This window comes from Octopus sinensis, linkage group LG24 (assembly GCF_006345805.1).
Source record: "Octopus sinensis linkage group LG24, ASM634580v1, whole genome shotgun sequence".
Taxonomy (NCBI): Eukaryota; Metazoa; Mollusca; class Cephalopoda; order Octopoda; family Octopodidae; genus Octopus; species Octopus sinensis.
In genome coordinates, this window is record NC_043020.1 from 21,190,853 (window position 1) to 21,205,240 (window position 14,388).

General features: G+C 37.3%; 1 protein-coding gene across 3 annotated transcripts in view; it reads left to right on the top strand.

Annotated features, from left to right (window-relative positions):
• The window catches only part of LOC115223966 (monocarboxylate transporter 12-like), a 129,393-nt gene that overhangs the window by 89,129 nt on the left and 25,876 nt on the right, over positions 1-14,388 (top strand). For all 3 annotated transcript variants that reach the window (XM_036513026.1, XM_029794719.2, XM_036513025.1), the window contains exon 4: positions 10,948-11,091. In XM_036513026.1, coding sequence (XP_036368919.1) covers positions 10,948-11,091 — 144 coding nt within the window. The remainder of the gene's footprint in view (positions 1-10,947; positions 11,092-14,388) is intronic.

A 14,388-nucleotide genomic window follows, 5' to 3' on the forward strand; every position in this document is an offset into this window, starting at 1 on the left:
CATATATATATATATACATATATTATATTAAATTAGAGATAAAACCACTATTAGGCAAATCATACAATGAAAAACTTAAGCCAATACATAAGATTATTTAATTTATATTATTTAAATATATAACAAAATTATTTAAAAAAATATAATTAATATAACACTACGATCGTTTCATGGCTGTTAATTTCTTTAAATTTTCGAGTTACAGTCATTCATCAGGTGGTTTAAATATTTAACTTGGCGAGGTTTAATCAATGATTTATTCCCTAATATTTATTATATATATATATATATATCAGATTTCTTCAGGATTTGTGTATCTGGAGTTTTTAAGGTCCAGCCAACATTCAGAATGTGTCTCAGACATCTCTGATGGAAGCATTAAAGGACCATTACATGACTTTTGTAAAGGGTCCATGTCTCACATGAGTAAAGGAGTGATGTCAGTACACATACACAGTACATAGCAATTTTTGTTTGCCTTGTAATGCCATGTTAGGACCAGACACAAGACTCATGAGAAGGAATCAGTTGTTCTACAGCCTGAAAGATATTTCATGTTCCAAGGAGCAAGAACGGTTGAGTGTGCTGCCCAGGTAGACAAACTTGTCTGCCACTTTCAGTATTGTTCTTTCAACCAAGATAGCTATAATAGTACTTCTGAATAAAAATATATATAAATATAGATCTAAAAATAAAAAGAGAAGCAATGCACATGTAAAGGGAAAATATCATCAATGCCTGTGCAAAGTTTTAGGTCTAATAAGGCCTGATAGATCCTCTCCACTCTAATGACATTATCCAGAGACAAGCCAAGGCAAGATGTTGGGTACCAATTTGAGTTGCAGGCTCAGGGTTTTGAGAGTGCCATGATCTCAAGCATAAGCAAAATCTGGTTTTATATCAGAGTAGTTTTCTCCTAGAGTCATGCTTCAACAAGTGGTCTTCCAGCACACCGAACACCATCCTGGAATTTCTCTATGCCCATGCTATTGCTAGATAGTTGTTGAACCTGCACTAAGTTCATCCAGCCTTTTAACAGGTCTTGTTTTTAGTTCTGCTGGGTTCCCAGCAACCCTTTTCACCAGTCTAGTCAGCAGTTTAGTCGCTGACAACCCAACCATGCAACAGGTTGTACTGGGTTCCATGTTATCAATAGCACTCATGAGAGCCTCACAAGTGACCTGACACATACATACATATATACATACATACATACATACATACATACATACATACATACATACATATTGGGTTGTCCAGAAAGTTTGTGTTGATTTTTAAAGGAAAGGAAAAGGTCAATAAATACCTGCCATTACATTTTTAATCAACCAAATATGAACCATTTTGTTGCACAATGCATCTCCATCTTTCCTTTAACTTGAAAATACCCTATTCTCAGAACTGAGGTGCTTTCATGGCAAAGAATTAATCAAGGTATCTTTTTACATCATCCAAGGAATCGAAATTTTTACCATTAAGACTATTCTGCAGAGACCTGAGTAAGTGGAAATCCGAAGGAGCAATATCTGGTGAATATGGAGGGTGGGGTAATACATCCCAGCCGAGCTGCAGCAGTTTTTGTTTGGTTCCCAAAACATCAAGTGCCGAAAATGAACTTTCCTATCTTCCATTTTAAAGGGTTACAGAATTAACACAAATGGAGGTGTAGTCAAATCCCATTTTATGGATTCAACCATGTTCTAAAATAAGTTGAAAGGTAAGCTACTATAAATCAGCACGAACTTTCCAGACAACCCAATGCATACATACATACCACCTTGAAGAATTTTAGTCTCATGAATTGACACCAGTACTTTTCCTTTAAGCCTGGTACTTATTCTATCAGTCTCTAACTGCTAAGTTATGGGGTTGTAAACAAATTTGCACCAGTTGTCAAGTGGTGGGAAAAATATATACCCAAAGAGACACACACACACATAATATCTGTGTATGTGTGTGTGTATGCATACACAAACAACAGGCTTCTTTCAGTTTCTGTTCACCAAATCAACTCACAAGTGTTTAGTCAACCTGAGGCTATAGTAGAAGATACTTGTCCAAAGTGCTTTGCAGTGGCACACTGCATCTGGAAATATGTGGTTGGGAAGCAGACTTCTTACCACACAGTGGGAAGACCATCCTGCTTCATAACGAGGTGATAAAGAAGATTTAAAAACTATTCCCCATATGCCTCTTGTTTCACCTCTATAAGCTGTTTACAAAGGGCATATCAAAACAGCCCAACAACAAACAACCAAGTGAGCAAGCAATACAATAGATCACGTATTCACTCTCACACAGCTCAAAAATATAAATTACAAAGCAAATAGACCAAAATTGGTCAATGAAAATAAAAATAAAAAGTATAAATATAAATCAACCAAATCTAAAAGCATGTCTCTCTTTTTATGTAAATGCTTTTCTTCAAAGGACACGTAGTCATACCATTATATAAGTGGTTTGCCAGTCCACCTGTAAAGCTTAATTTCAGTTGTCCTAGTACCCATCACAGATGCTTAATGAGTCATTAAAAGATGCAATCACAGAGGAAGAGATTTATTTGCCTGCATCCATATATACACACGTATGTTCATTAACCCATTGTATACATAGAAATAATTATATTTAAATATACAAGGGTTGGCTGAAAAGTCATAAGCTGACTGTGAAGGAGTGATGCTAGAGCTGTGAAATCTTGCATGCATTAATTTCACTCTCCTTTTTAATAGCATTGTTTCTTTCCAGGTAAATTGATATCTGACTGTTCAAAGACTTCAAAAGTATACACTAGCAACTTCTATTGAAAATTCAGACAAAATTTGGCATCGTGGTGTTATCAAATACCTGCAGAAAAGAGGTTTAGCTCCTAAGGTTATTCATGCTGACATAGTTGCCACATTAGGAGATGATGCTCCAGCTTTATCAACACTGCAAAAGTGGGCAGCTGGTTTTATAAGGGGAAGGGAGAGTCTTAAAGATGTTTAGATGTCCTGTAGCTGCCACCACTGAGGAAAACATTGTTCACCACATGCTGATGGATGACAGGTGATGGACTATAAATCAAATAGCCAATGCTTTAGTATATCCCGTTAGAGAGTTGAGAATATTCTGCACAATGAATTTGGAATGTCATAGGATTTTGCTCAGTGGGTGCCACATCTTCTGACACCTGATCAAAAGTGCACCAGGTTGATCAGATGGCAAAATGTAACATTGTGTGACACAGATGCAGTTGGTTTCCTTGAACAGTTCCTAACCCAGGATGGGTGTTGGCTTCATCACTATGAGCCAGAGACATGCAGTGGAAACATCCTTTCTCACCTGCTCCAATGAAGGCTAAGGTTGTTTTATTTGCAGGGAAGGTGACAACCTCAGATTTTTAGGATACAATAAATATTGTGTTTATTGATTGTCTTCAAAAGGACCACTCCATCAATGGAGAGTACTATGCTAACTTGCAGTTACAAAAGGCTGTCAAGAACAAATGCCCAGGAAAGGGGTTTTGTTTCATCAGGACAATGCTCCAACACACAAGTCATTGGTTTCAATGACTGGTGTTTGTGTTTGTTGCTTTGCACTGGTTGCTTACCTTCCATATTCTCCTGATTTGACCCCATCTGACTATCATCTGTTTCCCAACATGAAAAACCACTTGGATGGGAACCAGTGTCCTAGCAATGATGACATCATATCTTTTTTACCAACAGGATGAAAGCTTTTTCACCAACCGGATCCAAACACTGCAATACCAATGGAAGGAGTCTGTGAACTGGAAGGGGGACTAGGTTGAAAAATAATCTCATTTGGTAATATTCTATGAGGATATCTTAGTCAACTTACAAACTTTTCAGCCACATACTCTCATGCAGACATGGTTTCCAATTGTTCATTGATACTGGCTCAAACAAGATGCAAGGTCAATATACTAAGCAAACTGATTCATTTTGCAAAAAATCTCCTTCAGTCCTCATTGCCAACTTGTGTATTACCTATCTATCTATCTATCTAACTGCAGTCATGGATCAAAAAGAGGCCGAGGAAGGGCGAATGGCACCGCGAGTGTCGCGTTGCTCTCAAGCAACTCTGCCATCCCGGGTCGACCTTGAGTGACTTCAACACAACCAAAGCATTCTATAGGGGATTAGTGGAGGGGAGATACGACGACGATCTCGGGCCAAACCTGGGCGTCGACGAGGAATACCTGACCCATCTGTTTCAAACGACTTTCGGCCCGGGACCTATGGACAACTTCCAGAGATCCCTGGCCTGGCGGTGCTACCGAGAAGCGCTACCCGTTCAGGATAAGCTCTATAGGCATGGCTCGAGAAACACAGGGCCGACCTGCCCGAGATGTGGGCAGAGCGACGAAACCGCTCTGCACGCAATCGTGCAGTGTCCAGCAATTTCCGACCTGTGGGCTTATGTCGAACGACTGCTGTCACATGTGGGACGTGTCGGTTTATCAGCCGAGTCTATCGTTAATATCGTCACGCCTCCTTCCTTCAAATGGGAAGGAAGAGCTATTTTTATCATACTTGTGGCTATGGCGAAAGAATGTATCTGGTGGACGTGCCTGAAAGGATTAGAGACAAACACTTTCCTCTCTGGTCAATCTCTCATCAACTTATTCAAGTATCACTTGAAGAGGAAAGTGAGAGTAGAGAGGCAAGTTTTGTCTAGTGAATGTTTTAAAAAAAGATGGGTGAATGTAGCAAGGATGGCACATATGAATGACGAAGCCACCTTGACTATGATTCTATGAACCGTAAAAATTAATAGAGAGTTGCTTATTTGCAAAAAAAAAAAAAAAAAAAAGAAATATAACATGTGACTTCATTGACCGAGGTTACCGTGGTCTTTTCCGTAGGCTTTTCTTTCCACGGGTAAACCTCACCTGTCCTCCCCTTTACACTTCATATTGACATTTCTGTGATTACGATCCCTATTGATCAACTTTTTTTTTCCTCTCCCCTTTTCTTTTTTTTCCTCTCCCCCCCTTTTTTTTTTAAATCCTCCCCTTTTTTGTCCTCTTTCTTTCCTTTTACGATCCCTTTTGATCGAAAACCAACCCCCTTTTTTTTTACCCCCAAAAGAAAAGCTCTACCTTGTAATTTGTTCTGTCTGTGTGCAGCCCTGTGTGGCTAATAAAGAAACATATCTACTTACTACCTAACTACCTACCTACCTACTTACCTCCCTACCTACATACCTACCTATCTATTTATCTCTCTCTCTCCCACTCTCACCCCTCTCTCGCTCTTTCTCTCCCTCTCTTTCTCTCTCTCTCTCTCTCTCTCTCTCTATATATATATATATATATATATATATACATATATATAAATAAATGAAAAATATGGCATCACTTTGTCTCCAACAATTCAGTGCGACACCAGTGCAGAATCACCTCCCTCCGACAAGTCATCCTAACGAGACATCTGCGTTGGCTGGGTCATGCCCTCCATTGTCAACCAGGAGAATTCATCTACGAAGCAATTGCCCCAGCTCCCCTTCAGGGTTGGCGAAAGCGATGTGGTGGACAACGAAAAACCTGGCTGATGACAGTCAAGGCTGATCTGGAACTCAACCTAGGACCCCATATCTACAGTGTTCGCCGCTGGAATAAGGAGTGGTTGGAGATCACACGGTCGTTAGCCTCAAATTGTCAGGCCTGGTCGGCGTTTGTGAGAGATGCAACATTGAGGATGAATGAAGCCAGCTCAACCCACCCCAGGTGAATGCTGTAAGAAGAAGAAGAAGAAATGAAAAATATATGGTAAATAAACAAATGACATAACGTATACTGAATGGAAAAACAAACAGGAGACAAACAGAAGGTCCATAATTCTTCATCAGTTATCGACCAATTGGTAATATTCAGTTTCGCACCTTTAACGATAAGTTTGAACATTCAAACTTCAAGTTTATTTCCAGTTAGTATAATGGTCCAACACGTGTTTCAATCACACCAATTGCATATTGTTGCATATTCATATGCAGTGATTTGTGCATTATATATGATATTGTTTGAAGAGGAATTTTCCTCCTCAGTTAGTTCGAATTAGACTTGGTGGTGGTGGCAGCAGCAGCAGCAGCAGTAGCAGTAGCAGTAGTAGTAGTAGTAAATGCTGAACATTCCACAATGGGATGTTTGGGTGAAATTCAGTAGCATCAGCAGCAGTGATTGTTGAGGCCAGCAATTGTTCTTGGCTAGTGGTTAATTATAGAATACTTTTTTTTTTAATAATTCTACATACTTTAGAATCACAAGGCATATTGATGGATTTCAGAGTTCATTATATTATTTGAATTTTGTGAAGGTTATTAATAATAGTAATGGATAATTTCTAATCAGTAAGAATCATGTGGTTATTAAAAGGAAGTAGTCAGTTGCATTTTATACATTTTTAACTTATTACTTTTTACTTTTATTGTTTTTAAGTGTTTTATATAAATTATATATAAAAGGTTTATGGATATTATATAAATCAATTCATTCTGTTATTTAAATTTTTTTAAGAAGAAAACGTTGTTTGTGTAAGCAATTAAAACTTCTTTCTTGTCTAGTGTTAACTAATTTATTTTTCAAAGTAAATATTTGGTATAATTCCTCCATAAGTTGCATTGTTCATCCCCAGTCTTATAAGGTTTTGCAGTACTAATAATTTCCCATTTTAATGAATATTTAAGATTTTCATTCTCCAGCGACCATGTGAGTTTACTAAGACCTGTTGAAAATTTTCTAGTATTATTTCTATGCAAACTTTCATGAATTGCTATTCTTTGTTTTATAAAGCATGAGCTAGCACCTATGTGGTAATGTTTATTTTTATCAGTTATGACTACACATCTATAGACAATATTTTTTTTTTTAATTTGCATTGCGTTCTCCTTGTACAATCGCATTTTCTAATGTATAGAGTTATCTACATTTTTGTTATTAGATTTAATAATATTTTTGTTTGCTTTATGTTTTAGCTGATTATCTTATTATTGTTTTCATAACAGTCACTACTTTTTCTAGTTACCATATGTGTTTGTCTATTAGCTATAGAATCTATAGCATAATAGCCTGGAACAATTACTGACCTCAACATTCACTGATGCTGGTGCTACTGAATTTCACCCAAAACAAACAGTTAAGAAAAACATCTCATTGTGGAATGTTCAGAATTTACTACTTCTACACTGGCCCCTATTGCATGTACAATCATTTCTTTCACCTGATTGTTGTTCTTGGGGTTTTGGGTGCGTGTGGTCCAGCAATTCAAGCACTCTGTGGTGCTTTTCTTCACAGCTGAAGTGATGGTGGGTGGGCTTCCTCACTGTGACCTGGTGGTGCAGAATCTACTAAGGTCATGGTTATCTAAATAGTCACTGTTGTAGCTTAGTCTGAGGAGGAGGCCCAGTTCCCTTGTATTGACCTTATGGAACTCCACTTCAGGTAAAATTACCTGAATGCATTCCTCCACAGCAAAATCTAAGTCTATAGATGGGTAGAGTGAAATTACACCCATACTACCCACTACACAACCTGTGAGTTTGTTGGAGTGGTTGCAAGTACTGATTTTACTGAGGAGATCTTTCGTGCTCACACAGACATCCAGAGACATCTCTATGAGAGGTCATAATACCTGTGAGAGGAAGTAGGACAGTCTATAGTTGCTGGAGATATTTGCTTTGTAAACTGGTCTGGTTGGGGGCCCCATGACAAGGTTTATGTAGGGTTTGTGGTCTTTGCGTAACCCGTATAGTGCAGGAACATCATTTTGGATGCTTGGAAATTGTTTGCCACCCTTTTCATAGGTTGGAGTATGTTGCACCACATTCCCATGTGTGCATTGAGGAATTTTTCTACTCTTTCATGTTCCTGTGCTTGCAGCTTCTGTCATGCTACTGATGTGTTGTTGCATGGTCTGGACATAGTTATGTGGGCTGTCTATTGACAGTCTGCCAGATTTGTCCATAGAGAGGCACACTAATTCTCTATTCCTAATTCACTGTTTCAGTTTTTGTAGGCCTTTGTCAACAGATGGACTGAGTTGGTGGGTCCCCTCCTCACTATGCTTTTTAGTGGATTTGTTGTATCGGTCTAAGACATGTTGGAGTCTGTTTCTAGCTAAGGAGATCTTTGCTTCTGTTTCACTGTCAATTTGGAGTGGGATACAGTGACTATTTAGATGACCATGACCTCAGTAGATTCTGACCCACCAGGTCACAGAGGGGAAGACCACCCACCATCACTTCAGCAGTGAAGAAAAACACCACAGAATGCTTGAGTGGCTGGACCGCACCCACCCAAAAACCTTAGAACAACAATCAGGTAAAAGAAATGAGTGTGCATGCAATAGGGGTCAGTGTAAAAACCACCTTGAAGAACCACATAGTAAAGTTTAACCAAAAACTATACAGGCAGGTTTATGGTGCAGCCATCGGTGTCAATGTAGCAGGAGATGTGGCCGGCCTCTTCATGACCTGGTGGGACAGAAAACTTAAGTAAATGTTAGCAGAACCGTCCACAACTCTTCTACTCTACAGTAGATATGCAGATGACATTAATGTCATAATTAGGACCAACTCTAATAATGGTAGTGTAGAAACTGAGAGGAACATAATGGAGAGCATCCAGTGAGTAGCTAACTCCATCCACCAAAGTATCAAGGTAGCTATGGATTACCCCACTAAGCACCCCAACAATAGACTCCCCGTACTTGATACTGAACTTTGGTTAGAGACTGTGAACAACAGAGTGCAGCTCCTCCACTCCTATTACATGAAACCCATAGTTTCAAAATATATTGTTCACAAGAACTCAGCTCTGTAATGCAACATGAAAATTAACATACTAATAGCAGACTTAGTAGGATAATGAACAATGTGTCCCCACTATGCAAACCCTATGAAACGAAAAAACATATACAGAACTTCATACACTGCATGCAGTTCTCTGGATATGATCAGAATGATAGGTTTTGAGTATATAGGGGTGCTAGAAAGAAATTACATAACATTATACATAATGATACCAGTGGTACCTGCCCTAGATATAGAAACAAAGACTAGAATATGATACAAAGAACTTGTGACAAAGCAAACAGGGCGAACACGTGGTATAAAACCGACAATTATCAAGGAGTGATGTTTGCAGAGGCCACAGCCCATGGAGAACTAGCCTGTAGATTTAGAAAAGCTCTGAAGGAGACCAAACTCAACATTAAGTTTGTTGAAAAGCCAGGGAACTCCGTCAGATCACAACTATGTAGAACGTACCCATTTGAGAATACCATATCCACCAATGATAACTGCATGGTATGTAGGATTAGCCCTGGCATTAACTGTAGAACTAGAAATGTAGTTTACAGCATAAGATGCACAGAAGGTGCTTGTAAAGGCATGAACAGGACATACATAGGGGAGACATCTAGGAGCATTGTGGAATGACTAAATGAACATTTGAGACAATATGACAACAAAAAAACAGTCCTCCATACTCTACCAACATGCCAAGGAACAACAAGGAGGTAACCTGGGTCAACATGACACCCGTATCTTATCCAAGCACCCCTAAGACCCAACACTCAGACAAATATGGGAGTACGTCCTCATAAATGAAACATCCCCAATACTAAATAGGAAATATACATAGTAGATATCATACCCCTATACCCACAGTTTACACAGGTAGAGTAGAATAGTTAGTGGGCTGTTATGTAGATAGATGTATGTATGTGTGTGGGTGTATATATGTATATGCACGTGTATGTAAGCATATGGGTATGAAAGTAAACAGATCAACATACAGATGGATAGGTACATAGGTTATATGAACAGACAAACACACATGCGCAAATGAAGACTGAAACACATGACCATATATATACACACACACTTTACTTCACACAAGGACACATATGGAGACACACGTCTACACATATGGAGATGCACATCCACACATACAAACACAGCACATAGTTGCAAAGCACACATGCACACACACTCAGACATGCGCACGCAAGGAGACAAAGGTACACACATACATATACAAACACACACATACATAAAAACACACAAACACAGACACACAAGCACACCAATATGTAGAATACATAGACAATATATACACATATACATATGCACACACACATACATTACACACACATGCATACATACATACATGCATGCATGTATAGACACACACACACACACGGACTTCCACACATGTGCACAAACAAACAAAAAGGAATGCAGTGTGAATAACGGACAGAGTCAAAACTATTGAAAAGATTACAAAATGCAACGAAAATTTTAGAAAAATAAAAATTAAGTGGAAATTTTACCAGTGAGTGTGTTAAATTATAAAGCACTAAAAGAGAATGAATCTCTCCAGACACAACAGCTTATCCTTATCTTCATTTGTTTAAAAACATTTGTGAACAACATGGGCAAAAATGGCTGCTTCAAGCTCATGCTTTTGATTTTCTTTCTGGTTTCCATGATAATATTATTATAAACATCTTAAACTCCATACATCCAAGGTGGTATCAAAAAGTTCCCATACTAGTTCTGTAGCACACCAACAGATGGCAGCACATGGATGCATGCACAGTGAGAGCAGCTAGCAGTGATCCTCATGATCATCACTGTGTTTACTTTGCAAGTTGTGAAATTTGTGTTCTTGTGATCATGTGTATGCTGTAGTCTGCAATTTTTCTCATGGACAGGAAGTTGGAACAAAGAGTCAATATGAAATTTGAGGCACACCCACATACATATACATATATATACATACATGAGTGTGGTGTGTGTGTGTGTGTGTGTGTATGCATGGATGACGTCAGTATTATGGCATTTAAAGTGAAGTGAATTGTATGATTTGCATAATTGTTGTTAGAGCTGATTGCATGCAGCCACACATTTACCTATTACATGTTTGTTTACATTTTCTCTCAGGAATCATTGGTGGATTCTTGTGCAACAAAATTGGTGCTAGGAAAACCATAGCAATGGGAAGCATCCTGTCTTTCAGTGGAGCCTTTGCTAGTTATTTCGCAGAGAGCATACTCACATTAATGTTTACGCTTGGTGTTTTTGTTGGTAAGTAAACATTTACACTAAATTTTCCATGTGGGCCTATTTATCAGTTTTAGAATTGAATATGTAACTAGCTAATTAGAGTAGATTAGGTTTGGTTTACAGACAATAGTAGATTGCATACTGTGAGATGTATTGGAAGCATGATGGCTATTGCTTATAATGGCAATGATGATAATGATGATGACTATAACAATAGCAGAAAGACATTGTAATTTGTTTGAAGGCAAAGAGCTTTGCACACAATACTAAATAAAGAGTTAATAATATATTGTTAATTGCTATTTCATTTTTATAATAATGATAATAACAACAACAATGATGATGACAATGATGACAGCAGTGATGATGCTGATGACAACAATGATGATGATAATGGTACAGCTCTCATCATATGCAATAATAGTGGAACAGCCCACATCCTAATCAAGATATTATCAATTCAATAGTACAATCCAAATACAACAACCCACAAAAACAAGACATACTCTATACAATCAATCTTAATATATAAAATACCCTCTGTGTGTATGTGTGTGTGTGTCCTCTATACATGCTCAAACCTCAGGATCAATCTGTACCATACTTGGGAAACATGAATAATTTGACCTTAGAAAGAATAATAGAGTCTTGATTTATTTTCTTTTTTTAATTAAAAGTAAATAATATTGCTCTATATATAAATATTCCCTTCTTCAAATCATTTTCTCAACTTCCTGTGTTTGAACTGCCTGTCTTTGGCGTCCTGACCAGCTATTTACACACACACATATTTATACTTTATTACAGTTGTGATGATTTCTGAAAAAAAAAAAGAATTTCTAAAGGTACTTTCGTGTCAGAAAAAACATTTCATACGGAGATAGACACCTTTTTCTCAATCAATTAAATGAGGTACTGTATATTGTACAATTTTGTTTTCAGGTAATAATGTCAACATTAACCACAAATTTTTTTCACTCTAAGTAAATTCCCAGATAAACAGTTCTAATAGAAAGGCAGGAGACATCAGAAGCAAAAATAAGGAATATACGTGCACAGTTAAATATAGAAGTGTAAAGTATAATTTTTAACATAATCTCTATAATAAACATGACATTGAATGGAATAATTCCCCATTTGAACTTTTTCATTATATATATATGTATGTGTGTGTGAGGATACTGAGAATAAGCATTTTTTTTCTACAGATTCCAACCTTATCTTCAACAGAGATTCTGAATATGCAAAAAGATCTACTTTTAGACTTTTTAATACACCCACTCCTTAACTTTTCAATCTTCTTCCCGAAATTTTACAACTAGTTTTAAAGGTTATATACAAATGCACAAAACGAAGAAACTGAAATAAATATGGATGACTTGTTCTGCTCCCCACCGCCAGTGGGGAACAGTTTGCAAAAATAACCTCCAATTGTTTACCCCAAAAATCCTACATGCCTAGTCTGAGGTATATTTGTAGACAATTTCATTAAAACATATCCATTTTCCTGGAAGACAAGATGAATTGAAGAGGACACTGGTGAATTTTCCGAAAATCCTCCCCACCTGCTCCTAAAACACTTTCCCCCAAAAATTTTGTATATTCGAAATCTACATAATATAACACATATTCGTAGAAAATTTCATTAAAAAATATCCATTTTTCTGAAAGTTATCATCATCCAAAGTCGGATGGGGGCAGAAAGCCTGTGGTGAGATGGTACCAACTGTTAATGATCTCATAATGCATTTAATCCCAAACATAGCACAAAATTTTAGCAACAGTCAATGGCTTTGTTTTTCATCCTTTCGGCGTTGATAAATTAAGTACCAGTTGCGTACTGGGATCAATCTAATCGACTGGTCCCCTCCCCAAAAGTTTCAGGCCTTGTGCCTAAAGTGGAACAGGATTTATACACCAATTAAAAGACACACTCAAAACATCAGATATTTAGAAGCTCTAGATAATTAAACTGTGACTGATTTCCGGATTTGTTTCAATACATTTCTTTATACTCATGTCAGCTGATAGAATTTTTGTTAAATGTACTTATTAACATGATTGGGAGCACCCACAGGCCGGTTCCTCTCAAATTTATGCATTTTCAGGTTCAACATGTTTCAAATAAGTACTGACAATTGAAAGTGATTTCAGTGACAAAGAACTACCTGGTTTTTAACAATTTTAACAGTGAGAACATTGGATAAAACATATTGTTGACATTAATAGTTTGTACTTCAGCTAATTACTATTGAGAACTGCATAATCCATGTTTCATTTTACTTATAGATTTAAAAGGCATACTTAAATTTCATTATTTTCAATAACCTGGGAAAGGCCGGGTTATTAACGTATAAAGTTGGTATCTCAGCTACTAGGAAGTAAGACCTGAATAATCTATATTTCATGTAAGAGATCTAAAAGGCATTTTTAAATTTGATTATTTTCTTTAACCCAGCAACACCAGATATTTCTGCTAGTATCCAATAAAGTAAATAACCACCACAACATGTACTTTACAGACCAGATACCAACCAGAACAAATCGCATTACACACACAACACATAATACAAACACTAATATAACAAAAGACTGCAACCATAACAAAGCAAACGTATGCATTACAATACCCAGAAAGAGTTTGCAATCCCCTAACAACAAAAAAGAGCACACAATGTTGCACACATCTCAGCAACATGGAAGTGTCGGAGGTGACACAGAAGAAATCTGCTTGAAACAATCAACTGTCAGATAATAAAAATAATATTAATAATTATGAGCATCAAAATGCATTTGCTTTCTAGTTGTCTTGATCATTTTCTTGAAAATCTTGGAGATGTTAGCAATGAACAAGGTGAACGATTCCAGTGGGACATCAAGGAGATGGAAACTCAGTACCAAGGACGTTGGAATGCCATAATGATGGCAGACTATTGCTGGTGTTTAAAACGAGATACTCTTGTTGCTCAACATTCACGGTGCACAAAGAAGCTTAAATTTATTCCTTAAATTTTCTGCCAAAAATCTTTGCCAACATCATTTTCAATTTTGAATTTTTATTTGTTCTTTGTTTTATTTTTCTAGTTAGAAAACTAGACCTGAGAGAAAATCTGTAGTTATTTTTGAGTTTAGCAGGCAAATCAGGAGGGGCAAATCTTTTAGGGATTTGGGGGGGGGGGTCTGTTGATAAACTTGTTGTTTTGGGGGATTCTGATACTGTTGTTTTTGCTACTGTCGATGTTGGTAGTTCCTCTGCTGTTGTTCTAGTTGTTGCTGCTATTGCTGTTGGTACTTCTGTGATTGTAGTTGCTGCTACTA